This window comes from Sinocyclocheilus grahami, unplaced genomic scaffold (assembly GCF_001515645.1).
Source record: "Sinocyclocheilus grahami isolate Dianchi unplaced genomic scaffold, SAMN03320097.WGS_v1.1 scaffold868.1, whole genome shotgun sequence".
Lineage (NCBI taxonomy): Eukaryota > Metazoa > Chordata > Actinopteri > Cypriniformes > Cyprinidae > Sinocyclocheilus > Sinocyclocheilus grahami.
Genome location: NW_015506047.1, coordinates 189,633 through 216,128, shown reverse-complemented (window position 1 = coordinate 216,128; position 26,496 = coordinate 189,633). Strand labels below are relative to the sequence as shown.

Sequence of the window (26,496 nt, the reverse complement as noted above, 5' to 3'; positions counted from 1 at the left end):
TATATATATATATTATATATTACAGCAACGTCACAACACATCCAATTTCTGACACGTGACCTCTGGAGGCATCGTTAAGCATCGGATTCTGGAGATCATTGGAGGGAGAGGAGGGGACGTGGGAGAAAGTTTGGAAAGGAGTGAGAGGAGGCAGAAACTGAATGAGAGGGACAAAGCTTAGCGGTCTTGGAGGAGAGGAGGATACTCAAAGAAAAACTACAGACCTGAACCGCAGCAGCACTTGCCTCTCTCTCTCTCTGTACGCTTATGGCTTCTGGGCTTTCTCAGTCGTAATCTCCTGGTTGTGTGATAAAGCGCTCGAGTGGAGGTAACGGGTCCTGAACATGAGGCGGCTGAAGGAGACTGCGCTCTGCGCGATAGTGCCGCTGCTTCTCTCTCTGTGCACAACGACGCATGCAGGTAAAGTAGCCTACATTTCAACTTAAAACAATAGTTTTTAACAGTGCTTTTTTGTTCTTAACATTTTCAGAATTTGAAAGCTTAAGTTAGCACATACTTATTTCCTGTGCACTTGTTACAGATGCGGCTGCGAGTCAATAACCCGTGTTTTAGAGAAGTTGCCCAAAGTGTTTTGTTATGGTGTGAATTTGCGTCGCGTGTCACTTGGAGTTTTTTTTATTTTTATATATTTTTTTTTACCTTAATCGTTTTATAACGAGCTCTCATTAATGTGGAGGAAGCTTGAGATAAATGTTGAATATGTACCGCCGGTTTGAACTTGTTCATTGAGGTTAAGGATGACTGACAGCCACATACGCTTTTAAGTTTCCTAAAAGGCCGGTTTCCAACACACTTTACTTTAGTTTAGACTGTATGTTTATTTTTCCGTGATTTATTCGGTGCTTTGCAGCTGTGTTTAGTATTTAAACATAGATTACAGCTTATTTAAAAAATGTATATAGATTTGGAATCTTTTCTTATAATGAAACCTGCCTTTTTAACTGAGTTTGGGAGTTTTCGGTCATCAGTTTTTCGTGATAATCAAATTTACATGCTCAAAAATGTTTGCCATCCCCATCTCGACCCTACCTAACTCCCCCCTCTTTTCATGTGAACAATTTCAGCGTTTGATGCTTCGTTGTGTGAAATGTAGGTCTATACAGCGTCTGCACAATTTTTCCATTAGAAATACATTGGGAATTGTGTTACAACCCTCCTTGTCCTATTTTTTTCAACGGATTTTGGTTATATTTCAAATAAAACACACAAACTTGCTGATTCAAATAATGTAGTTAAAAATAAAGTTGGATAAATGCGTCTGCTAAATGACTAAATGACTAAATAATGAAAATGTAGTTCTGTCAATTGACATCCATTAACTATGTAATACACAAAGTAATACAAAGTAATACATTAATTGTCACCTTAGGAGCGTGGTGGTCATGTGTGACAGTGATTTCACCCCCTCTAATAGCTTTAACTGATGGTGTTACAATCCACAACACTTCCCATGATACTCTGTTTTTCTATTATAGCCATTTTAATTGCTTTCACAACTCTTTTGTCTTTAGAATGCTCTATTATGTTAAAATCATTGCTCAGGTTTAGTTACCTCACTCGCATATATGGAATAGTCAAGGAAGGAAATTCTCCAGCAGACTGTCATGTCATGTTTGAGTTTGCATGTGACCCATGTCGGTTTGCTGTGAAACATTTTAACGTTGACTTGAGATATAGGTGAATGAGTGCTTACTGACCATCTCCAGTAGATTCAAATTCCTCTTGGGCAGTTGGCCGAATTTGTTATTGTACAAATGTAGCATATATGTCAACACCATAACCCAGAGCAGACTGCATAGATCTGAACTCATAGATAAAACTTGTTTTGATGTCAAAAATATTGGTGTGCCCTACATTATTAATTTATTATTTATGCAAAAATGGTGTTGGTATTTTATGTACGTGATAAGCATGAAAAGTATCAAACGATGCATTACCTACTCATGCTGCTATGTTTAGTGTGAAAAGGTCAGTGGGATGTTTACAGTGATTATATATAGAGCATATAATCACTGCATTTTCTGAGCGTATTGTAGTGCAGGGTTATTATAGTAAACTAAAACTGAAACTAAAATTAAAACTGTTACTTGAAATAAAATAAAAGTAACTGAAATAAAATAAAATATTATAAAATATTATATTTTTATTCATCTAGTTGCAAAGGCAACATTTCTCATTTTAATGTAGTTTAACTTGATGTACTAAAATAACAAAAACTGAAATTAAAATGAATATGGACATAAAAAACTACTAAAAATTAGGAAAAAACACAACAAAACTACTAGAAATCTGACAAATTAAAATGAAAATGGAAAATATAAAGTAAAATCTGATTCAAAATATTAATACAAATTATAATAGTATCTCAATGATACTAAAATAACAGTGCATCTAAGTTTCTGATGCTCACATGTCCTTTAAAGTGAGGCGTACAACCTATATAGGCTTATACATTTTTTTTCAATGAAACCTGCAAATAATATTTTAGAATTTTCAAAAATGAATCGAAGAAACATTATGATATAAAAGAGATATTTATTATTTCTAGATCACTAATGAACTAAGCAAAGTGACATTAGATCATGTGACTCCTTGCGGAGAACAAGTTAGAGTGCTAATGCTATTAAAGCAAAAAGAGGAAATAGGTAAATAAGTAAATTTTATAATTGCAATGAATTCATTGTATATGTTGATCAGGTCAGATAAGTTTGACTTCATTTCAGTATGATGTGCTTCTGCAGAGAAGATGTGAGATGTGCAGTCACAGTGGTATCACTCCTGTCTGGTGCAGCAGGGGATTCTGATATGACGGAGCAGGATGTGGTTAGTTGAGTCAGCTGTCGGGTATTTGATTGCCCCGAGAAAGTCTGGCGTTAGTTTCATGTGTTTAACTGTAGGACTTTGTAGCCACAGTGTGTTGTCATGTCTGACGTGGTGAACATAGGCATTTTTTCTGTTTGGGATTCTTTCCTCCCCATATTTATATCCAGTCTATCTGTCCCATCTTCTTCAAAGGCCTTGAGTTTTAAGTGCTGTGGAAGGACTATTTCTAATGTTGCATCTTCTCTTTATGGTTATCACATCTGGCTCGTCCATGCCTGGTCCTTGCCATCCTCGTTCCTCACCTTTCACACGGCCTGCTTGGAAACTCATGCAGCATAGCAGCCATGCATGTTCCTTTTGATCCCACTGAACAAACAAATACATGAAACAGTATGGATGGGAATATTTAAAGACAAGAGGCCAATGAGGATGGGAGATTCCACTCAAAAGAGCCCTTTCTTTCTCTAAACAGACATGCCTCCCTGCTGCTGAGGAACTTGGGCCATCAGTGCTGCTGTGCGAAATGTGTCCTCCATCCAGAAACAATACAAACATCTGGCTCACAGAAGCAGAGCTCCATCCTCTTTTCTATATGGCCTTATACTGTATTTTGTATCAAAGGCTTTATGATCCTTCAAGAGGACCGATGTCCTCATTTACATCATTATACCCATGTAAACCTCTCCTCTCCTGCTGCTTTCCACCAAAGTCCCCAAGTCAGTTACTTTGCGGCCATATTTGTAACCACCCGGGAATCTATTTCTATTCATGCAAGAGCAGCTCTTATCTGTTTGGATGGGGGAAGACTGTTGATCAAAGGTTATGATCCAATAACATATTTCAAATCAGAAATAAAATCTTAAATCAATGGTAAAATTTGTATTTACAGGCTAGCCCAGTTAATGCTCGTTCTAGAGCAGGGGTGTCCAAACCTGTTCCTGGAGGGCCACTGTCCTGCAAGGTTTAGCTCCAACCCCAAATAAATAAACCTAAAACCAGTTAATCAAGGTCTTCAGACTCACTCTGCAGGACATTGGCCCTCCACGAGCAGGATTGGACACCCTTGTTCTAGAATAAAGTAACCTGCAGTTGGTTGTTGGGACAAAGACAAAAAACATTTCCACTCTTTTAATTGACAATAGTAATACCCTGTTTGATCTGATTCTGAAATTGTGAAATTTTCAAATTTCACTTGATTGCCATTGGTGGATCAATTAGACAATCAAAGATTTCTGCACTAGTGACACCAAAGGGATCTGCAAAAATTGCCAAACACTCCAAACTCCAGTCTTACATGTTTGAGGTTGAGTCAGACATATTGCCCTGACCTGAAATCACACCATTGGTTGAGTCAATGTTGAGCCACTAATACAAAAGCAATATTGAAAAAAAAAATCAACCTACGAATGGCTTAAGGTGTGGTCACATTAGCAAAATTTAATGGGCAAAAAGATCCATTTTCTATTTTTAGTAGTGTAGCATGGCTGTATGAAGCACAGCTCACACAGAAGTCACTTTCAAACCAAGCAGCTTTCTGCTGGTCAACATGGCAAATCCATGTGATCCAACTTGAACCCACTGTGAGAGGAAACCTTTTACCCTCTCAAGGAATTCCAGATCATGTGGATACTTATTGAAATGACTAGCTTTCACCTATGAAAATTCGCTGAACAGTGGTAAATGTGACTGCACCTTTAGTTACAGTTCCTGTACATTATTTAAAGCTTAGAGACTGCATAATGCAAAGCTCTGTCTGTCTTAGACTGGGAGGGTTTGTGTGTTTAATGTGTATATTGGGGTGGGGGACAGCAGTGTTCAGCGAGGGACAGAGGGATGCAGGTGTTACCTTTGTGGACCTGCTTACAGTGGGCCATGCTGGATGTCTCACTGTGAGCAAATATCACAGAACAAACTTTACAGGCAGAGTAATGTGAGACTGATGTGTAATGATGCTCAGCTCCTTGGCACAATAGTGCCGTCCACTCAGCAGTTCCCAGACTGTAAGTACGCTGGATACAGTATCCCACAGTGCTCCACAGCACCGTATCTAAGCCCACATACTGCTCCCACTGCCATCAAAATCACACTACAGAAATGGACGATTCTGCAACTGAGAAGCCAAACTCCCTGTTTCTTTATTTTCAGCTGAGAATCTGGTTGCATGTTGCGGGAAATGGTGTGGTATTAAACAATCTCGTTCTGTCCAAACTTTGGGTTTAGTGGAGCGTGACTCCTAGAGGGAAAGAGTTCGCTGCTGCGGTGGGGCAGCTTCCAGATTTTTCTAACAGCATCCAGCCACCATTCTGAACGACTTCCAAACATCAAATCTCAATCACGTTTATGCTCCAAGCATTCAAAATTTGTGCATGTTTCATTTAGCGTTCATCCATCTGGGAGATCTCAGTTGATTACTTCCACGCATAAAGCCACCATCCTACGCTTTCTTAGAAAAGTTTGAACAAATGAAAGAGTATGTTGAAAGACAAACTAGGTGAAATAGGATCGGACACCACACAGAAGGAAATCTGAGATTTGAACTGTGTTTTGGGCTTGTCTAATGTGGAAAGAGTGTTAACGTGTGTGTAACTAGAGATTGACTGTGGCTGAGGTGTGGTGAGCTGGGACCGTTTCTGGAGTGCCTTTGGGCGTGTCTAAGCTGCATTGTCCCATCTCTCCTCGCTTCATTGCTTCTGCTGTCTACAGGGTTTGGCTCCAGGCCCCTTGAGGTCAGGGGTCACGACCAGTAATTCAATTATATCCAGCCTCAGAAGGGTGTTAAATGTTGTTTATCACAGATTTAGTACTGATATCTGACTCCAGTTGTTTGTTAAATTACAATAGTGTTTCATAATAAGTTTCATAATAAGTAAATATACATATCAGTTTGTGGTATTATGTTTTAAAAATCCGTAGAGAGAAACTCCAGACCGCCGGAGTCATTCTCATGGTGTGGTAAATATTCCTGTGGTCTCGAGTCAATGTGGGAGAATATATACAGACTGATGAACACTAAAGGGAGTTCCCTCAAATTATAGTTTATTTTACAGCTAATAATTTAGCCAAGACTCCTATCCCAAGTGAATTGCTTTCAGTAAATAAAGACACAGGACAATATGAGAACGGCGGAGACGCCAGGAACACAAGGTTGATGCTCAAAGGATGTTCATGGCTAGTGCAGCCAGTATAAACCACAATGTATCATGTTGCAGATTTTAGTGCATAATGTGCAAACATTAGATCAGTAACATAATGTTTTAATAGACTTCAACCAAAGCACTGCAATGATTCATTCAGAGTTTTAATTGTATAGATCGGAATAGTAATCATATAATATACTAAAAATAGTACTTGCCATGTTTGAGTTGGTTCGTGGTTTTGTTTTTCAAACCTCTTTTGCAAGCCTCTTTTTGAGAGATTTCTATTAAATTGATACCCTTGTGAAAAAGAAGAACACTTTAGTATAAAATTATGTACTTAAGTGTGAACTGAATGCAATGTTTTTGGACACTTAACTCCATGTTAATTGCATTAATTAAATTACATTAATTAAATGAAAATGTATTATAGTTTAAATGTATATTAAACAACTGGCTGAAGTTTAGAGTGATTTTTTTTAAGTAGGATAGTTCACAGAAAAATGAACATTCTGTCATCATTTACTCACTCTCAAGTTGTTCCAAGCCTGCATGAATTTCTTTCTTCTGCTGAACACAAAAGAAGATATTTTGAAGACCAAACAGTTCCTGGTTCCCATTGACTTCCATAGTATTTTGCCCATACTATGGAAGTCAGTGAGGGACCAGAATCTGTTTGGTTACCCACATTCTTCAAAATATCTTCTTTTGTGTTGAGCATAAGAAGGAAATTCATGCAGGTTTGGAAAGACATGAGGGTGAGTGAATGATGACAGATCTTTCATTTTTGGGTGAACTATCTGTTTAGACCAAGTGCTAGATATACACATAAATGTGTTTATGGGTTGAATAGGTTCACTCATCAAGCATTCTAAGTAATTTGCATTTGCTACAGATTTGTGTTCAACTCACATAAATCTTGAATTTGTTCAGCAGCTCTTTGAGGTGATGCTGGAAAGCCGTCTCCACTTTATAAGCCCCCAGACTAAGCATTTTGAAATGTGCCAGATGGCCGCACCCAGATAGGTGTAGGTAACATAGCTACAGGTAGATCTGTGAGAGTAGCACTTGGCTGAAGCGTACAGGTGAATAAAACAGACAGATAGCACTGCCTTGGGTTTCACAACCTCTGATGAATGTGATTTGTAGACTTGGCTCAGGTTTGGCTCTTGGCGGATATAAAGAGCATCAGCATGTTGCTTCTGGACTGGCTCCGGATATCCAACATGGCGTCCAGCCACCTGCCCCAGGCCTCTTCATGATGCTGGGGGAGGAACATTCCCTAGACTTCAGGAGATCTCAGTAGAGAAGGGCCTACTTTGTAAAGGATTTGTTCCCTTTCAGTCGGTCACTCTCAACGTCACGTTGGTGACCGACGAATTGGAATCTCGCTTAGAGCAAGGTCAGGGAGGATGGGGAGCAGGTCCTGCTTGTGGCGCTGTATTGGCCCTCTCAGACTCAGACAGCCCATCCCTGGCAGATTCCTCTGAGGAAGGATCTACTGACTCCGAGATGAGGCACCCTGTGGCACCCGCATCCAGACCTCTGGAAACTTCATGTCTGGTCCCTGGACGGGACGCGGAGGTTCTAGGTGACCCACCCCAGCAGGTAGTTGACACCATCACTTCAGCAAGAGCACTGTCTATGAGACACACTTACGCCTTGAAGTGGAACCTGTTCGTCGAGTGGTGTTCTTCTCACCGAGAAGACCCCCAGCGATGCCCGACCAGGGTCGTGCTTTCCTTTTTGCAGCAAGGGTTGGAGCGAAGGCTGTCTCCTCCACCCTTAACTATTAAAGTCTAGCTCAAAGCACTAAAGTGGGGCCCATTTGAGCCTTTGCAGTCAGTCGAGCTAAAGTTTCTTTCAATGAAAACTCTGCTCCTGATTGCACTGGCTTCCATCAAGAGGGTAGGGGACCTGCACGCTTTTTCGGTCGATGATTCGTGCCTAGAGTTTGGGCCGGCTGACTCCCAGGTAATCCTGAGGCCCCGGCCCGGCTATGTGCCCAAGGTTCCTACTACCCCCTTCAGGGATCAGGTAGTGAACCTGCAAGCTCTGCACCCGGAGGAGGCAGACCCAGCCCTAGCTTTGCTTTGTCCCGTCCGAGCCTTGAGATGGTACGTAGACCGGACACAAAGCTTTAGGACCTCAGACCAGCTCTTTGTCTTTTACAGAGGCCGGCAGAAGGGGAAGGCCATCTCTAAGCAGAGGATGGCCCACTGGATTGTGGATGCCATCACCCTGGCTTATCAGGCACAGGGTGTGCCCTGCCCGCTCAGGTTGTGAGCTCACTCTACTAGAAGTGTTGCATCCTCGTGGTGCCTCGCTGACAGATATTTGTAGAGGTGTGTGCGACACCCAACACTTTTGCTAGATTCTATAGCCTTCGTGTGGAGCCGGTATCCTCCTGTGTTCTCACCTCAAACCGGGAGAGGCACTGAGAGGCCCCGGTTTAGTATCGGCTTGCTAAAACTGCTCCAGAGTGTCCGTACTGTAGACCCTGTCGAGCTCCTCCATCCCCTCGGCAGCCAGACGTGGCAGATGGAGAACCGGTAGATGAATCCATGAGAACCGGTAGAGGGCTGGGTTCCATATGTAGAGACCTAAGTGGATCCCATATGTGTAAAGCCCATGGTATATCCTCAGAGCCCGTGTTTCCCCGGCAGACTTCTGCCATTCCCAAGAGGGTTATAATCACCTCTAATCTTCCATATGCACATATATGTAAGTATTGCTACATGTACTGCATTAAGCTAACTGAGACTTGTCATAGAACTTGCATATCATTGCTCTTTTGTTGATTTAGATTGCTTCCATTGTCCTCATTATTAAGTCGCTTTGGATAAAAGTGTCTGCTAAATTTCTAAATGTAAATGTAAGTGCTTCCGAAACCTCCTTCGGGAAGGATGGGGCTTCCGCAACGTTCCTGTTCCAAGAGGAACGGGTACGTTTTCCCAGTGTTATCCAATCTTACTGAGTGGGTAGTGCTACGACAACAGTGACTGGTCTTCTTGTTGCGAGTCCTGGCCTACACCAAAAAGGGGTGCAGGAGGCTCGCACAGGACACTGGAAGGGGCAGCATCCATGGCGCTTTGGTAGGGATCCCAATTCGTCGGTCATCGACGTGACGTCGAGAGTGACCGACTGAAAGGGAACGTCTCGGTTACGTATGTAACCCTCGTTCCCTGAAGGAGGGAATGGAGATGTCATGTCCCGTTGCCACGGCTGCTGTACCACCGCTGAGCAGCCGGGTCACCGGCTCGGCTCCTTAGGGAAAACCTGATATGCGTTGCACTGGCTGCCTTTTTATGCTCACGCTGTGATCAGCGGCAGCTGGATGCAATCATCGCATGTTAATGTGTATTGGCTCGTTTAGTTTACACTCGAAGTGGATTGATCCCTCTAAGCAAGATCCCAATTCGTCGGTCACCGACGTGACGTCTCCGTTCCCTCCTTCAGGGAGCGAGGATTACATACGTAACCGAGACGTTAGCCAAGGTTTATTTTGGGAATAGTGGGCACGGTTTTTTTCTCTTTTCCTATCCTACTAGTGATGCCTTTGTAAACACATTGACTTTGTGCCCATTTAAGGTTATTTGTAGGCATGCAATATTTAAAACATTGGTATTCTTACAGTGCTTGACTGAATAATGTTAATGGTTTAATGCCATAAATGTTGATGCACCTTTAATTGTATTTCCTTAAAAAGTAACCTGACGGTCTGCATCAGGGATGCTTTGTTTTGAGAGCATTTGAGAACATGTTCACTATGAGCTGGGTATCTTGGGAATGTGCTGAAAGAATTCTTACTAAGAGGAGGCATTTCTCCTCCTGTTCTCAGACCATTAGGCCACTGTTATTACTCTCATGTGAATTTCTCTGAGGTCAGAGGGCAGATATTAAACAGTGCTCTGTTTTACCCATTCCCTCTAGAATTTCATTCAGCACAAGGTATTATCAACAAGTGCTGAATGAAATAACAAGGTTTCACTTGGGAATGTGCTGAAAGAATTCTTACTAAGAGGAGGCATTTCTCCTCCTGTTCTCAGACCATTAGGCCACTGTTATTACTCTCATGTGAATTTCTCTGAGGTCAGAGGGCAGATATTAAACAGTGCTCTGTTTTACCCATTCCCTCTAGAATTTCATTCCAAGTATTTGGTAAACAAGTTATATTGTCACTTTGAGCACAAGGTATTATCTCAACTGTAAGTGGGTAGATATGACGTTTCAAATTGTGACACTGCAATGTGACACACTATACATCATCTAAAACTATTGTAAGCAACATTTTTGTAATTTTATTATTTTCATGTGTATAGTTGTTAATGATGTATAGAGTTTTAACATAGAACTGATAAACTACATGTCACTTTACAGGATTATAAAATAATAAATTACAAAAAGCTAAAGGTTTTCTTTTTGAATTTTTTTTCTTTTCTTTTTTTTCCAGAAAAAAATGGTGACTGGTTTAAAGAAATATACACACACTACTGTTCAAAAATGTTGGGTCGTTAAGATTTTGTAATGTGCTCATGTTAACCAAGGCTGCATTTTATTTAATAAAAATAGAGTAAAATAGTATTATTCAACAGTTCTTTCTGTTCCTCGAATCTGATTGGCTGAGAGGTCTTTCCACCCATGAGATATTCACCCAGTATCACCACGGTAACCGTTTCACCATTTCTATCATTCCACTTGCAGCATTTCTCACAGCGAGAGATTCTTTGAAAATGTTCATTTAAAATAGAAATCTGTTGTAACTTTTGATCAATTTAATGTCCTTTAAAAAAAAGTATTAGTTTCTTTAAACAAAAAAACATTCCTACTGACCCCAACCTTGTGAATAGTTTTGTAAATTTTTCAAAAGCATTGTCTGGGGCAGTTTCTTGTTTTGTTAGACTTTTGGATTAGACAGCAGTCAGAATTATGGATTTAGCGGAGATGTCGAGTCAAGATGTCTGACGTTTGCAAGGCTGAACACTACCAGAGTCCTGTGATAATTGGGCCTATTCTGATGCAGATTACATAGCTGCTCAGACATATAAACACCACTGACTTACTGACCTGTTTCTGCATGCACTGTGTATGTGCCTACAAATGTATGTGTACATGTTTATTTAAATGAGAGCATAACAATAGTGTATAGAAAGGAAAAAAACAGACACTGGCCCTCTCAAGTGGCTGTATGTTTTTCCAATCATCCATATTTCAGTTAGTTACACAGATAGATTTACTGAACTGTCAAATACATTTCACCTCAGACTGATGGACTTAAACCAGTGAACATTAACAGATGTGGCTGAGTTGGGTGGCGCGTTTATGCGTGTCTGTGAGACAATGGCCATTGAACCGAAAATTTAGTTTATTTACAAGGTCTGTGTAATGTAATAAATGGCACAACATATTGACACAACCCTGTCTGAAGTAGTTAAATGAGTAACTGATGTTTTCCACTGTGTTTGAGTCTCGCCTGGATTTTACCACTGCCTTTTTACTAGTCTGTTGCCATGCTTTGAGCCAGCCCAATATAAAGGCATCTGCTAAACAAATAAATAATGCCATAAAATGCAGTACTGTTTTTTTCAGGCAGGCAGTTGGTTGGCATGGACAAACTTTTCCCTCATGTTTAATTAACAGATGAGAGAAAGGAAGGCCATGGAAACAGGAGGGCAATTTAAATTTAGGATCCTTGTTTCAGCTGACACGCATGCCAAAGGTTGTGGTTAGTCAAATATTTTATGACATGACACCCATACTTGCCTAAAAAGACGGGTTTATGATGCATGCAGTTAACAAACTACACCAACATTATAGGCTACTTTTAGCCTTATATGGTATGCTTCTAGAGATTGATACATGACAGTGAAAAATGACTTAAGACAATCCTTAAAGTACGTTAAGATAAATGTTAAAGTGTGCCCCCCAAAATCCCCCCCCCCCCCCCCCCCCCCAGCCTCATTAGATTAACCTGTGCAATTATAGATTCATTAAATCTGTAATTCAATAAAACATCAACAGCAGTTATTTATTAATGCTACAATGTTTTCTTACAACTTTCCTGTGAATACGTTTCAAGTGATTGTAAACATTAGATAGTGGAAGTCATTTTTTTTTAAAAAGAGTCGCCAGCAGGTGTCACCTGTCTGGTGTGTGTGTAACTATCTCAGGCTAGACTGTGTGTCATAACTCTATCCCATAATGACACACCATCCAAAACCAGCTGTGGCCTTTATTTGAACTTGACTGCATCCTGAAGCTTCCAAGTAGATCAACACACTTAGAGCTGGGTGCAGATGAGCAAACTAACGGCAGCCAAACTCTCAGCTTGTTGTTCGATCTTGCTGTGACCCAAAGGGGATTGACTTAGTGAATAAAACATCTGCAGGGCCATCAGGCTGTAGTCTTGTGCTTTACATTCCTTGTAGTGTTCCTAACTAGTATTCTTTCGATACTGATACATGCAACATCGAATAGACTTTTCAGAACTTCTATGCCAAGCACCATAGTTAATTAGCCAAATCGTACCCTTTTGAAAACTAAGTGCCCTTAATAGCATTGAATATACACTTGTATTGTACTTCAAATCAAAACTGTACTTGCAGATAATCTAATATTAATAAAATAAAAGACTGCTTAAGTGTACTTAAAGAGAATATACTTTCATGACTATGTAAGACTTAATTTGCACTTTGCAATATTGTAAATTTCAAAAATTTTTAAGGTTTTTTAACATACATTTTAAATAATTGTGTTTTAATTAGTGCTGGGCAACGATACATTTTTTTTTTGTTCGATCTTGCTGTGACCCAAAGGGGATTGACTTAGTGAATAAAACATCTGCAGGGCCATCAGGCTGTAGTCTTGTGCTTTACATTCCTTGTAGTGTTCCTAACTAGTATTCTTTCGATACTGATACATGCAACATCGAATAGACTTTTCAGAACTTCTATGCCAAGCACCATAGTTAATTAGCCAAATCGTACCCTTTTGAAAACTAAGTGCCCTTAATAGCATTGAATATACACTTGTATTGTACTTCAAATCAAAACTGTACTTGCAGATAATCTAATATTAATAAAATAAAAGACTGCTTAAGTGTACTTAAAGAGAATATACTTTCATGACTATGTAAGACTTAATTTGCACTTTGCAATATTGTAAATTTCAAAAATTTTTAAGTTTTTTTAACATATATTTTAAATAATTGTGTTTTAATTAGTGCTGGGCAACGATACATTTTTTTAAAATCGCGATTAATTGCATGATTTTCTGCGATTAATCACGTTGTTATGCACAAAATTCAATAATGAATTCAAAAGTAGTGTATTGTGTACTTTTCATTTAAAAGTACTGCTATATGAACAAAAGTGCAATAACATTTGGTTTGCAAACACTTTAAACAAATAAGGTGCTTTTTTACAGCAGTATTCCTTTTACATAGTAGCAATTAAAATAGTTCTTGTAAATCTCAACTTATAACATTAATGTAATCAAATTAAATATAAAACAAGCTATTTGCCACTGCGTTTTTATAGAAAATATTTTATAGTTTGTTATAGAGAAACAAGTTATGCTCAGAGTCCAGAGCCTCGATCATAACATTATAACGGGCACTTTCTGAGTAGAGACCTGCACTATCGCGGGACTCAACGCAGCAGAGTGCGGTGCAGGACAACACCTGATGGGCGGGTAGAGACTCGTGTGTGCAGGATGCAGAAGAATAAGGGTGTATCACACTAGGCAATCTTAACCGTGCTCCAGCGCATCTGACCCCCAAAGCCCGGTTCGTTTGACTAGTGTGATCGCTCCGTGCCGCGGTTCGTTTAGCCGTCCCTGGCTCGGTTGGAAGAGGTGGGCCAGAGCACGGTTCAGTTGGACTCGGGCACGGTACGAATGTAGTGTCGGAGCGCAGAACTTCTGATACGTGCAACATGATTGCGTGAACATTTCTGAGCGGTAAAAGTGATAGAGCTGTAAAGCAATATATTGTGAGAGGGCCGTTTGTTACTGCGTCCCAAACGACTCAAAATAACCACAAAGTTAACAAAACTATGCACTCCACTGTGCTGAGCGAGAGCGCTTCTCTGCTGCCTTAACGTGCTATTCCTATTTCCCACTTATGAAGTCGTGAGCGCTTCATGTGAGCACTGCGCTGCTGCAGTCTTTTTGGCCCTCCCTAAATGCTCTGTGGTATCTTGAGATGCATGATGACACCCATCCCAAGCCATTACTGATCAACATCCCACCCCTCCTGTGACCCATGGTTTGTCTGTATGTGTATTCAGAACCAGTGAGCAACAGACTTTCATAATAATAAAAAAACTGCGTTAACGCACGATAAAATAATTGTCGGTGTTAATCAATAAATGCGCTAATGCGACAATAACACATTGACTTTCCCAGCCCTAGTTTTAATCTTTTTTGACGCTTTTAAGTCAACACTTATTTTAATGTGTTGACTAACATATTGAAGCACATCTAAAGTAACTCTATTTTAAATGTATTAAATTGGAACTTCATCATTACAAATGTGTGATTACATATATATCGTGGCGGGAGAAAGGAGGCTCAGACTCAACGTGTGGTGAAATATCCCAGAAGGGGCATTTATTGAGTGACAATAATGAAAGTAGTGAAGGTCCTCTGAGGATCAGAGAGGCAGATCATCCGCCTTGAAGAGTGTAGAAGTGAAGGTGCAGGAACCTACCGGAACCTTGTGATCTGGGATCTCTTAATAATCACTGGCGCCTGCAGGAGGAAAAGAACCAGAGACAATGTTTGCCTGGTTTTAGGAGATCTCGTTCCCCTTGATGCTTCTTTCTGCTCTGTTTATATCCCCTTCTCCTGATGGCTCTCAGGTGGCTCCTGTTCACAGACTCCGCCTCCTGGCAATTGGATCCTCTCCCTCTCCATGACAATGCTAATGAGTACTTGGGTAGCTCGCCACCCCTTCCCCCCAAGCGGTGTCTTGGGCCTGTGGGCAAAGAATGGAGAAGTGGGGGAGGAGGGGGGGCAAGAGAGACAGACAGACCTGACCATCTAGTGACCATCCGGGACAGACCATCTGCATTACCACATGCCGACCCTGCTCGGTGCTGGACTGTAAAGTGGTAGTCCTGGAGTGCCAAGAACCACCTGGTCACTCGTGCGTTGGAGTCTTTAGCGCGGGCCATCCACTGCAGGGGAGCATGATCCGTGACTAAGGTGAAACTGCGTCCTGTCAGATAATAGCTCAGCTCCAAGACTGCCCATTTTATGGCCAGGGCTTCCTTTCCTTTTCCTTTTCCTTTCCTTTTCATATCGGGATTCTGTAGGAGAGAGCTTGCGACTGATATAGACAATGGGATGCTCTTCACCTGCTTGGACCTGGGTCAGCACCACTCCTATTCCTACATCTGATGCATCTGTCTGTAAGATGAAGGGGCAACTGTAGTCTGGAGCATGCAATACTGGTGAAGCTGTGAGAGCCGTCTTGAGCGCTTTGGAATGCTTGCTTCGCTTCTTCTGTCCAGCGTAACTTCTCTAGCTGCCCTTTCTTGGTCAGGTCTGTGAGGGGACAGGCTATAGAGGAGAAGTTGGGGATGAAGCACCGGTAGTAACCCGCCAATCCGAGAAAGGCACGTACCTGTGTTTTGGTGGTAGGTGGGTTAAACCGCCTCACTGCCTCCACTTTCTGCTCTTGTGGCTTGATGAGACCTCGGCCAATGCTGTACCCTAGGTACTGTGCCTCTGACAGGCCCAGGTGACACTTCTTTGGGTTGGCTGTTAGTCCAGCCTTCCGTAGTTCCATCAAGACTTTCTTTAGCCGATCCAGGTGGTATTCCCAATGCTCTGAGTGAACGTCGTCGATGTAAGCCATGGCAAAAGCTCGGTGCAGACGCAGCACAATGTCCATGAGCCTTTGGAATGTTGCTGCTGCCCCATGCAGGCCAAAGGGTAAGTCCCGATACTGCCAGTGCCCCCCGGTTGTGCCCGGTTTCTTTCTCTGGCATCTTTAGACAACGGCACTTGCCAATAACCTTTGGTGAGGTCAAGCGTTGAGATGAAGCGGGCTCTGCCGAGGCGTTCAACCAACTCATCTACTCGGGGCATGGGGTAAGTTCCATCTTTCTTGGGCACCATAACTATAGGGCTGGACCATGGGCTTCGAGACTCCTTAATTACTCCCAAATGGAACATCCGTTGCACTTCCTCCTCTATAGCCTGTCGGCGAGCTTCTGGTACCCAGTAGGGCCGCTGTTTAATGATGACATCAGGTGGGGTGTGAATTTCATGAGAGAGGATGTCTGTCCGGCCCGGGGTCTCTGAAAACACATCTGAAAAACTGCTTACCAGGGCTTCCAGTTCTTTCTTCTGGACTGCAGAAAGTTGTGTTCCCAGATCCACCCCAGGCTCCTTTATGGCAAATAATGCCAGTTGGTTTGCGGGTTCGACCAATCTCTTCAACAGGTTGATGTGGTAGATTTGTTCGCCCCGTCATCGTCCTGGCTGGCGGACTCGATAATTTACCGGCCCCACTCTTTCTATCACAGTATACGGTCCCTGCCAGGATGCAAGAAATTTACAAGCAGCATTTGGAATTAGTACCAATACCCTGTCTCCTGGGTGAAACTCACGTGCCTGAGTGGGGCAGTTGTACACTCGCTGTTGGGCCCGTTGGGATTCGATTAAGTGCTCCTTCACTAAGGGCATCACTTTGTCAATCCTTTCCCTCATCTCCTGCACATGCTCAATCAGAGATCGGTGTGGGGAAACTTGGCCTTCCCAGGCTTCTTTGGCTATATCTAAGAGCCCTTGTGGCTGCCGCCCGAACAATAGCTCAAAGGGAACAGAAGGAGCAACTCCTTGGCAATACTCTTGGAGGTGGCTTTTCGGAGGGGAATGGCCTCAGGATACCGTGTGGCATAATCCATGATGACCAAGATGTGTTCATGACCCCGAGCTGACTTTGGCAATGGCCCCACCAGGTCCATCCTGATGCGCTCAAAAGGTACCTCTATAATGGGCAGTGGAATCAAGGGACTGGGGGGTGGTTTCTGTGGGGCGGTGCGCTGACAGACTTCGCAGCTTCTACAGAAACACCTCACCTCTGCATTTATTCCTGGCCAGTGGAATCGATCCCTGAGCTGCTGAAGCGTGTTATCGGGACCCAGGTGCCCTGCCAGTGGATGCGAGTAAGCCAGGAACAGAACCATTCCTGTCTTGGTTTGAGGCACCACCAACAGATGCTTTTCCTCACCCCTCCCAAGTGCCACTCAGTAGAGCAGCCCATTTTCGACAATGAAATGTGGTGTTGGATGTGGCGGGGGTAGATGCTCTTTTCCATTAATTACTCTTACCTGATCTCAGCAGTTCTTAAGGCACTAATCTTCTCTCTGTTCTCTGTTAAATGAGCCTCCCGCTGTTACCTGTTGGAACAGATAAGAGTACACGTTTAACTGGGAAGTATGTGACTCACCCTCTGGTTCACTGTCAGTGGCAAGCATCACTGGTTGACGTGGGGCCTCCTGTTTCGCTCCTCCTCTGCACGGTCGACGCTGCCTGGAAGGTTGCATTGTGGTTGACAGAAGGCGGTCGAACCCTGGCCAGTCACGACCGAGCAGGAGGGGTACTGGTAGATCTTTTACTACTCTTACTTTCATCCTCCAGCTCCCTGTGTCTGCGGCGATATTAACAGAACGGGCTGGCACATACTGGGTGTCCCCATCCACACAGGTGATGGGCATCACTATTTTACCTTCATCCTTCACTGGTGCAATGTCTGGATGGGCCAGACTCACTGAACTGCCAGAATCCAACAACGCCTTTACCGGGCGTCCGTCAATCCTCACTTTCCTTTCCGGAGCCCCAGAGGGTATAGCCCGGTGCACAATACAGCCTGCTAGCCACACCCGCATTGCTAGTGGGTTGGGATCGGTAGTCATAGGCTCATCCCGTGGGCCCGGTTGTGACTGGTCTGCTTACTGGCATAGTGGTACTCTCCAGTGGTCGTTTGTCACTCTGTATTCTCTGAAAAAAATCCTGCTCCAGCCTCTCTCCCAAGTCTCGTGCTTGAGCTGCCTCCGCCAGCTCTACTGCTTGTACCAACTCAGCCAGCGACTCTGGATTTTGCATCCCCACAGCCTTCCGGTGCACCCGGGGCAGAGAACGGAGCAGCTTGTCTACCACCACCTCCTTTGCGACTTGCAATGCGGTAGCCTGGCCAGTGAGAAGCCATAGATGGGCCAACCTAGAGAGTTGGGTGGCCTGTACTCAAACGGGGGCCCAAGGATCATACACTCATTCAAAGAACCGCTGCCCTGCATACACAGATGAGAGCCCCACCCGGGCCAATATCTCCTGCTTCAGTGCTGCATAATCAGTGGCTGAGGTGGAGGGTAACGAATAGTAGGCACGCTGCGCTTCTGCAGAAAGGGTGCAATAATACCAACCTACTCGGACACATGCCACCCTTCTCGCTCTGCCACAATTTCAAATGTGTGGAGGCAGGCTTCTACATCATCAAGATCTGTTAATTTGGTGAGCAGCTGGCCAGCTACGGCCCGGGTACTGGGGAGTGGGGCTCGCTGGCCGGTCTCTTGACGGAGCCACTCAAACTCACACTCAGCCCTTCCATGCTGCACTAGAGACAGTGTGAGAGAGCTGGATCTGTAAGGTAATGAGAGACAACACACAGACGTTAGGACAGAATCTAACCTCAATTCTCACTTGCCCGCATTCTCCACCAGTTATGGTGGGAGAAAGGAGGCTCAGACTCAACGTGTGGTGAAATATCCCCTAAGGGGCATTTATTGAGTGACAATAATGAAAGTGGTGAAGGTGCTCCAAGGATCAGAGAGGCAGATCATCTGCCGTGAAGAGTGTAGAAGTGAAGGTGCAGGAACTAGTGATGTTAGGTTCTTGAACGAATCGTTCTTTTGAGCCGGTTCTCAGGAAGTAACTGGTCGAGCCGGTTCACAAATCGAACTGAATCGAATTTTAGTTCCGGGTTGATGACGCAGGACGCACAGCCGAAGTAGCACGTCCAACTCAAAAAGAACAGATTGAGCCGGTTCAACCAACTGTCGAAGTTTGCCGAGGATTGCCGAGGACTCAACAAGAACCGAATGAGCCGTGGCGAAGTTTGCAGAGGATTACCGAAGATTCTGATGAGTGAGTTGACGATACTGTACAAGCCTGACGATTCCAGTACTCGTGTACTGGAAATATGCTTATTATGACTGTTATTAATTTACATTTTATTAAAACCTGCAAAAACCTTTCTGTCGAGTGATGTAAATAAATTTTACAATATTTTATTGTGCATGCATATTATATTTACCTATCGCTGTTCTCCATACTTGCTGCTAAATAAGTTGACATGCTTACAGTATGTTTACACAGCGTTTTGAATCATGGCGGGTGAGGCCGTTTTCGTACGGGGGCATGGGGTAAGTTCCATCTTTCGTCACGATTAGTACCAGTTGTGCTGGTTAGACCCTGCTCCGGAGTAGGAGCTAATTTGGTTCTCGAAAAAGGCAGTCCGGTACTAAAATCACACCCAGTTCCGGCGGTGCGAACACGCCGAAAAGTGGGTAGTTCCACAATTAGTTCTGGTACTATGAAAGGGTTCCTGCGGTGCGAAAGGCCCTAATGTCTGTAATGTGTGCTGCAGGTGTGAAACTTTTAGGAATCTTATCCTAGTTGTAGGCTAGTCAATATGCTCAGTGAGTCGTATCTGACATAAAGGAACCCGTGAATGAAACTGTGACCACAAACACCATTAACTTAAGTGAATTATATGGTAATAATCAGCAATATACTTCACACAAATAACTTTATTTTTTTAATGTTTCAATATGGGTTGACACAAATTACTTGTGAATTTTTCATTGATACAACATTGCACCGAGTTGTTAGAAAAGAAATGCGTAGAGACGTTTTTGCACGATGATGTCAGGAACCGATGATTCGGCTTTTTGAACCGGTTCAATGAGCCGATCTGTCCGAAAAGAACCGGTTCGCGGAAATGAATCGGACTTTGCATCACTAGCAGGAACCTGCCGGACGAAACCTTGTGATCTGGGATCTCTTAATAATCACTGGAGCCTGCGTGAGGAAAAGAACCAGAGACAACGTTAGCCTGGTTTTAGGAGATCTCGTTCCCCTTGATGCTTCTTTCTGCTCTGTTTATATCCCCTTCTCCTGATGGCTCTCAGGTGGCTCCTGTTCACAGACTCCGCCTCCTGGTAATTGGATCCTCTCCCTCTCCATGACAATGCTAATGATTGCTTGGGTAGCTCGCCACAATATGTAAAAACATAACATACAGATTTCAGTAATAATGACATTAAATTTTTTGCTTGTCAGTACATTCTGCAGTACATTTTAACCATAATTCCGTGACAACAGGTAATTATGAAATTATATGTAAAGATGTACTTAAGATGTACTTAAGTCTTACTTAAGTGGTTAAAAAAGCTAATTGCATTTAATATATTTTATAATATGTTTTATATATATTTTTAATATATAATTTGAACTATAATACATTTTCATTTATTTGCAATTAACATGCAGTTAAGTGCTTGAAAACATTACATTCAGTTCATACTTAAGTATATTCTTTTAAAGTATTTTTGTTACTTAAATATTTTGTTATTTCTGTAATAAATAATTATTTCAAACTTTTTTGTTGGATTTTTCAGCATGGGACATCAAGTTAGCAGATGCCAATTTTTTATGAAATTACCATCCTGCACTATTAATACCCCACCTCTTTTAACCACCTACAACTAAAATAATAAGTAATCTTTTTAAAAGTAAACTAAAATGTACTCACCAAAAAAGTAATCTGTTTATAGCAGCCTACAAATGAAACTCAGTTTTTTTCTCTCTTTTGTGTACAGCTAATCTGATCAATGTATTACGGGTACTGGAGCTGTCTGAAGACATGGAGGGAGTGTCAGTGGAGGCCGGCCTGTGCATCGAAAGAAAGGACACATCAGAAACAGACATGGCTTACAGGATAGACAAAAAGATTCAACTCAGTGCCCCAACTAAACAATTCTTTCCAGGTATGGACTCTTTGAAACATACTTTCACAACCCTACAAGCATTTGAGGCCATGGGGTTTTCTGAAGTGCAAATTCTACAGACATTGTGTTATATATGAATGATGCTTTGCTGTTTTCTTCATAGATTCTGCTTTCCCTGAGAACTTCTCTCTGATGACCACTGTCAAGGCTAAGAAAAACTCTCAATTCTTCCTGGTGTCTTTGTATGATGAGCAGGGAGTCCAACAGCTGGGGCTGGAGATGGGCCGATCACCTGTATTCCTCTATGAAGACCACCAAGGCCAGCCAGCTCCAGATCTCTACCCCATTTTTAAGAAAATCAATCTGGCTGATGGGAAGTGAGTGTTTTTTATGCATTCCTAGCTCTGAAGTGCCCTTAAGTTTTCTTTACTTGTAACCGATGAGATTTGCTGTTCACAACCCCTTTTACTTCAATAATCTGATGTATTTCGTAGCAAAACAGGATAAATCTTGAACTTGATTTTATTCAGACTAAATGTGACATTGCTAAATAAATGCCTGAATAGCTAATATAGCTAATAATATATTGGTTACTGGTAAACATTATCCAATAGCCAGTGCGGCCTTAGTGATGTCAGTGGAATAGGAAGAGCAGGTTTTACATTTACATTTTGATGAATAAGTTAGACTAGGAACTTGTATTAATAAATTAAACGGGAATCAGAATTAATCAGCTTCCACTCGCAAAAGTGAAAAATCTTTTAGCTAGCTAATGTGTAAATTAAATGGAGATTGAGTGAATACCAATATCGCATTTAACAATGGGTATTAATATTCATTATGTGTGGTCAGATTTAATGTGATCTGCTGAGATAAATTTGCAGATTAAACCAGATAGTAATGTGAATATGATTGCGTGTTCATGTGTAAATGGTCATTCTTTGTTATGGTTTGAATGATCTGATCACAAAATATTTTGGACTGTGTTTAGACTTGTATTTATCTTTAATCAGATCATCTGAAATGGATGTTAATACCAGGTGTAAGCAGAGACAATGAAAACTTTTTTGCTATTATGCACTATGAATCGTGCTTTGCATTCATAAATACATTATTATGAGTAGATGTATTCCAACATGTATAATTGTTGGAGGATGAGAGCTATTTTAAAGTGTGGCTTTTGCAGAATAAAAATAAATTTTTCAACTAGACTCCTGATCTGGCTATGGTACCATAGCATCACAGTGTCCATTTATAGAATGCTCTTTCACATTTAAGCGACCCATAATCCACCTCTAATAGCCATGCTCCTGGAACAGCAGTAAGTATCACTTTTACCCCTGGGTTAGAACTGTGATAAAACTCTGCTGTTGTTGACACTGATTAACCCAGCTGTCATCCCTTCTCAGATGGCATCGAATAGCCTACAGAGTGGAGGGCAAGTCTGTTACACTGTACCTGGACTGTAAGAAGGTGCAGACGCTGGAATTGATGCGTGGAGACAGCCCTGTGGTCAGCACGGATGGAGTCGTTGTTTTTGGGACGCGGTTGCTAGATGAGGAAGTATTTGAGGTACAAAACATCAGACATCTCATACAAGGACATGTTTTACCCAAATAGTCCAATTAGGGCAGGTTAAGAATGAATGATGCATTTATATAGCGCTTTATTGTGTATTGTTGTACACCAGTGTGCAGCATCCACTTGGATGATGCGACGGCAGCCACAGGACAACGGCGCCAGTGCGCTCACCACACACCAGCTACAGGTGGAGAGGAGAGAGAGAGTCATAGAGCCAATCAAGTGGTTGGGGATTATTAGGAGGCCATGATTGACAAAGGCAAAACCGGGGTTACAGAATATAGATTGGAATAAAACAGTCTTTAAAGATATTAAAGGTATTGTACTTGAAATCTATAAATGAAAATAGATGAAGTGTAATAGAATAGACACATAAATGTGTATTTTGGATGTTTTCCTTCCACTATTCTGAATGAGGGCATGTTATGTGAGCAAAATAGGCCAAAATCTCAAAATTGACCAGAGCATGGTTTTTGCCTGTAGTGTATTGTCTTAAAGGGGTCCTGTTATGCTCTTTTACAATGTCTTGAATTTGTTTTGGGGGTGTACTAGAACATGCTCTCATGCTTGGTGGTTCGAAAAGCGCATTATTTTTTTACATAATTTACATTATTATAATACCTTTCTCCCCATCCTGGTACAAACGGCTCGATTAGTTCCGGGTTTGATGAAGGCCCGCCTTCCGAAAAACGAAATGTGATGTGATTGGTTAGCTGTCCCAGTGCGTTGTGATTGGTGAACAGCTTAGATGGTGTTTCAGTACTGCCCCGACCCTTGCCAAAGCAGCAAGTTCCGTCTGCTCCGGTTTAGTTAAGGATGGCGTCAATATTGCAAATATAGAGAATATTGAACAAGAGGATCGCGCAGAACCTTTGCATGCACGTATATTGCAAGACATATTAGAGTGGTAACGTTATTGTTGTTGTTTTTTTTTTTTTTTTGGCTAAATCACGTTTTAGATAGAATGTCAACAACCGCGTAAAAATAACTGCATTTACTATGTACAGATAAGTGCATATGTATTATTTTTATTGTTATTTAATTCTAACATTATAACATGAATTGCAGTGAAACTGTTATACAGTTGAATTTATTTATACCATAATCCAGTGTTTCCCAGGCGGCATATCTATGCAAACTCATTCTCTCTCTGGAGTGGTAGAGATCAAGGTTTCCCCGGTAATGGCTATACATAAAGCAGCGCTCTGCTAAAAAAAAACACTGCTTTATCAGACATTACATGCAAGATTAAAAGAAAATGACATCCAATTTTCTGAAGACAGTCGGTTTCTTTCAGAAATACAGTGATATAAAAACACCCGCACTCAATGTATGGGAAACACTGTAGTCTCATAATTGAAGTGTAAATTCTGCAGATTACATCATTGTCCAGTATTGTACTGTCAGCAATTTATTATAAAAACATAGTTACATACATAATTATTCAGGTGCATGTGTAATAACTTGCAAAAACTTCAGGCTACAGCAGCACTTCTTCTTCGTCGTCTTGTCTGATGCACTCAACGAAGCGTTCTAACTAGACCTCGCCCCTCCCCACCCCCCAACCATTAGAATTTCCGTAGGCGGGGTTTATTTTAATGATATTCTAATGGGCCGCTTTGTGATATCACAATACCCGGAAAACAAACGCTGTAGTCCAAACGAGCCGTTCATTGTAGTTCTTGAAAAGGGATTTAAAAAAAAACTAAATATCTCCCATTGGAGTGGACTTTGAGATTTGTAAGTTTGAAGATCTCTTTTATGGCCAAACATACAAACTACACACTGACTAAAATTCAAAAAGTGAAAAAGCATAATAGGACCCCTTTAAACATAGTCCAAAATGTCCCAAAATCATTTATGTACTCAAGTGACAGTCCTTTCAACAAATCTCACTAAGAAATGTCTGGGTCATTTTAACCATTAAAATTAATCACACCCAATCAGAACAATAATGCTTCTGTAGATTTTACTTCTGTAATATTTGTCATTCTTATTCTAAACGATAATTCACATTACATTCTTATTAATAACACACTCTCTTTGCTGCAGTTTCATATTTCCTCAACCCACTTCTCTTCAGCTTCTTTATAAATGCTGCAGTATATGCTCATCATACTCCCCTTAACTCTCAAACAAACAGCAAACAAGATATTTCTCTTGAGAGGTGACAGGGAATCTCAGATCAGCATAATTTCATATATATTTATGCCTCTGATTTGCTTTAATGGAATAAACTAGTGGTCTATTTGTTTTATGTTTAATTGAACAGTTTGAAATAGAGTGGATCAGAGGCAGTTGTCTGGGCTGCTGAAGTTGGGGTCTTGTCTCCACAGAGAGAAATAAATGGGTGCTGTTCAGGCTTGTTTCCACTTCTAGAGAATACCTGGAAGTACCACCCTGCTCACCTGTGAATTAGTGCTGTCTGAATGAGCACACATTCACTTATTTTTTTAAAGATGAGCCTTTACTCTTTGTATTTAATTTAATGCATTAAAAATTTTGGTTGAAGAGTGTGTATTTCCAAGCCTTTTAATGAGAATGTTCATTGAGTTTTTTTTTTCAAGCATCAACACACCTTAAAAGGATAGTCTGGATTTTGTTGTTTTACTCACCCTCACGCCAGTCCAAACTAGTATGACATTCTTTACATCATACACAAAAGATGAATTTTTGAATATCATGGCCATTTATTTTTACAATATAATGAAAGTGACTACGTAAATGACAAAACAAAACACACCATGTGAGTGAAATTTAAGTCGTTATTTAATGAAAATCATTAAAGAACTAACAATGTCAGATTCTTCCAAAACGAATAAAATTTTGGTCGATCCTGTTCTCAAAACTTGAATGATTCGTTCGTGAATCTGATCCCGTTCAATCATTGACTCAATCAAGTTGAAGTGGTTAACAGCTAGTGGTTAACCGTGGAAGATAAACAGTGTGTATGGACCTAAATGTAAGTCTGTTTTACACCCAAAGCTATCAGTTCAGATGATAGGAGCAGTCATATGAACTGTTTTTATGCAATTTGTAGTGTTTATATTTATATGGGGCTTCTGTGTCATTATTAAATGAAAAAATGACTAGCACATCAGTAAGTCATACAAGTTTGGAAAGGCATAAGGGTAAGAAAATTATAACAAAAATTTACATTTTTGGGAGAACTACGCTACCTTTTTGTAAGATCTCCATTATCATCACTGCAAAGAGCCTCTTTTTTTTGTGGTTTTCTTGAGCTCCAACATTTGATAAATGTTGGGTATTTGGTTTCATTGTGCTGTGTGTTTGGGTTCATATCTGCCTATATAAGACTCTCTTAATGTTTATATAACATTCAGATGAATAACTCCATGACTAATCTCTTGTTTCTTGTGGTTGATGGTTCTGGCTAGATGTAGATTAGAGTTGAAGTTGCATCACTGCTCTTGGCTATATCCTCATGCTTATGTATGCTGGATTCTAGCATTCTGGGAATGCTATTGTCAGTCTAATGTACATTTAAGGGTCCTCTATCTGCTTCCACCACAAAAAAACAGATGTTTTGTTAGGTCCAATGTAGCACACGCCACATGTCCTCCAGCAGCCCACTGCAATAACTTTACTTCCCAAACTCCACCCATCCAATACCACTGTTTGCCTTTAGCTGTTTTGGCTGAAACAGCACCCAGAGAAACACAATACCCATCCCATTCCATTCCATACGTCCCAAAATCCTGCCCAAATCAATGTCCCATTGTTAACAAATCCTGGTAATAGCAAGAAGCTATCTGAAGAGCTTCCTTCACTATGGTTGTGTCTAAAACTTGAAAAATTCTGTCTTTTCAGACAAAGAGTCATCATGGCACGTCCCAGTCCAACATTTGCGTGACATCCTGTCTACTAAGATGTCTCCATCTGGTCGATTTTTAATC

At 41.5% G+C, this 26,496-nt stretch overlaps 1 protein-coding gene across 1 annotated transcript in view; it reads left to right on the top strand.

The window, feature by feature from the left end:
* Window positions 1-145: 145 nt before the first annotated feature.
* Window positions 146-26,496, top strand: part of col5a3a (collagen, type V, alpha 3a) — a 61,957-nt gene continuing 35,606 nt past the window's right edge. The window contains exons 1-4 of the mRNA XM_016248162.1: window positions 146-420; window positions 20,870-21,037; window positions 21,162-21,375; window positions 22,408-22,570. Of these exons, the coding sequence (XP_016103648.1) occupies window positions 345-420; window positions 20,870-21,037; window positions 21,162-21,375; window positions 22,408-22,570 (621 nt within the window). The 5' untranslated portion in view covers window positions 146-344. The remainder of the gene's footprint in view (window positions 421-20,869; window positions 21,038-21,161; window positions 21,376-22,407; window positions 22,571-26,496) is intronic.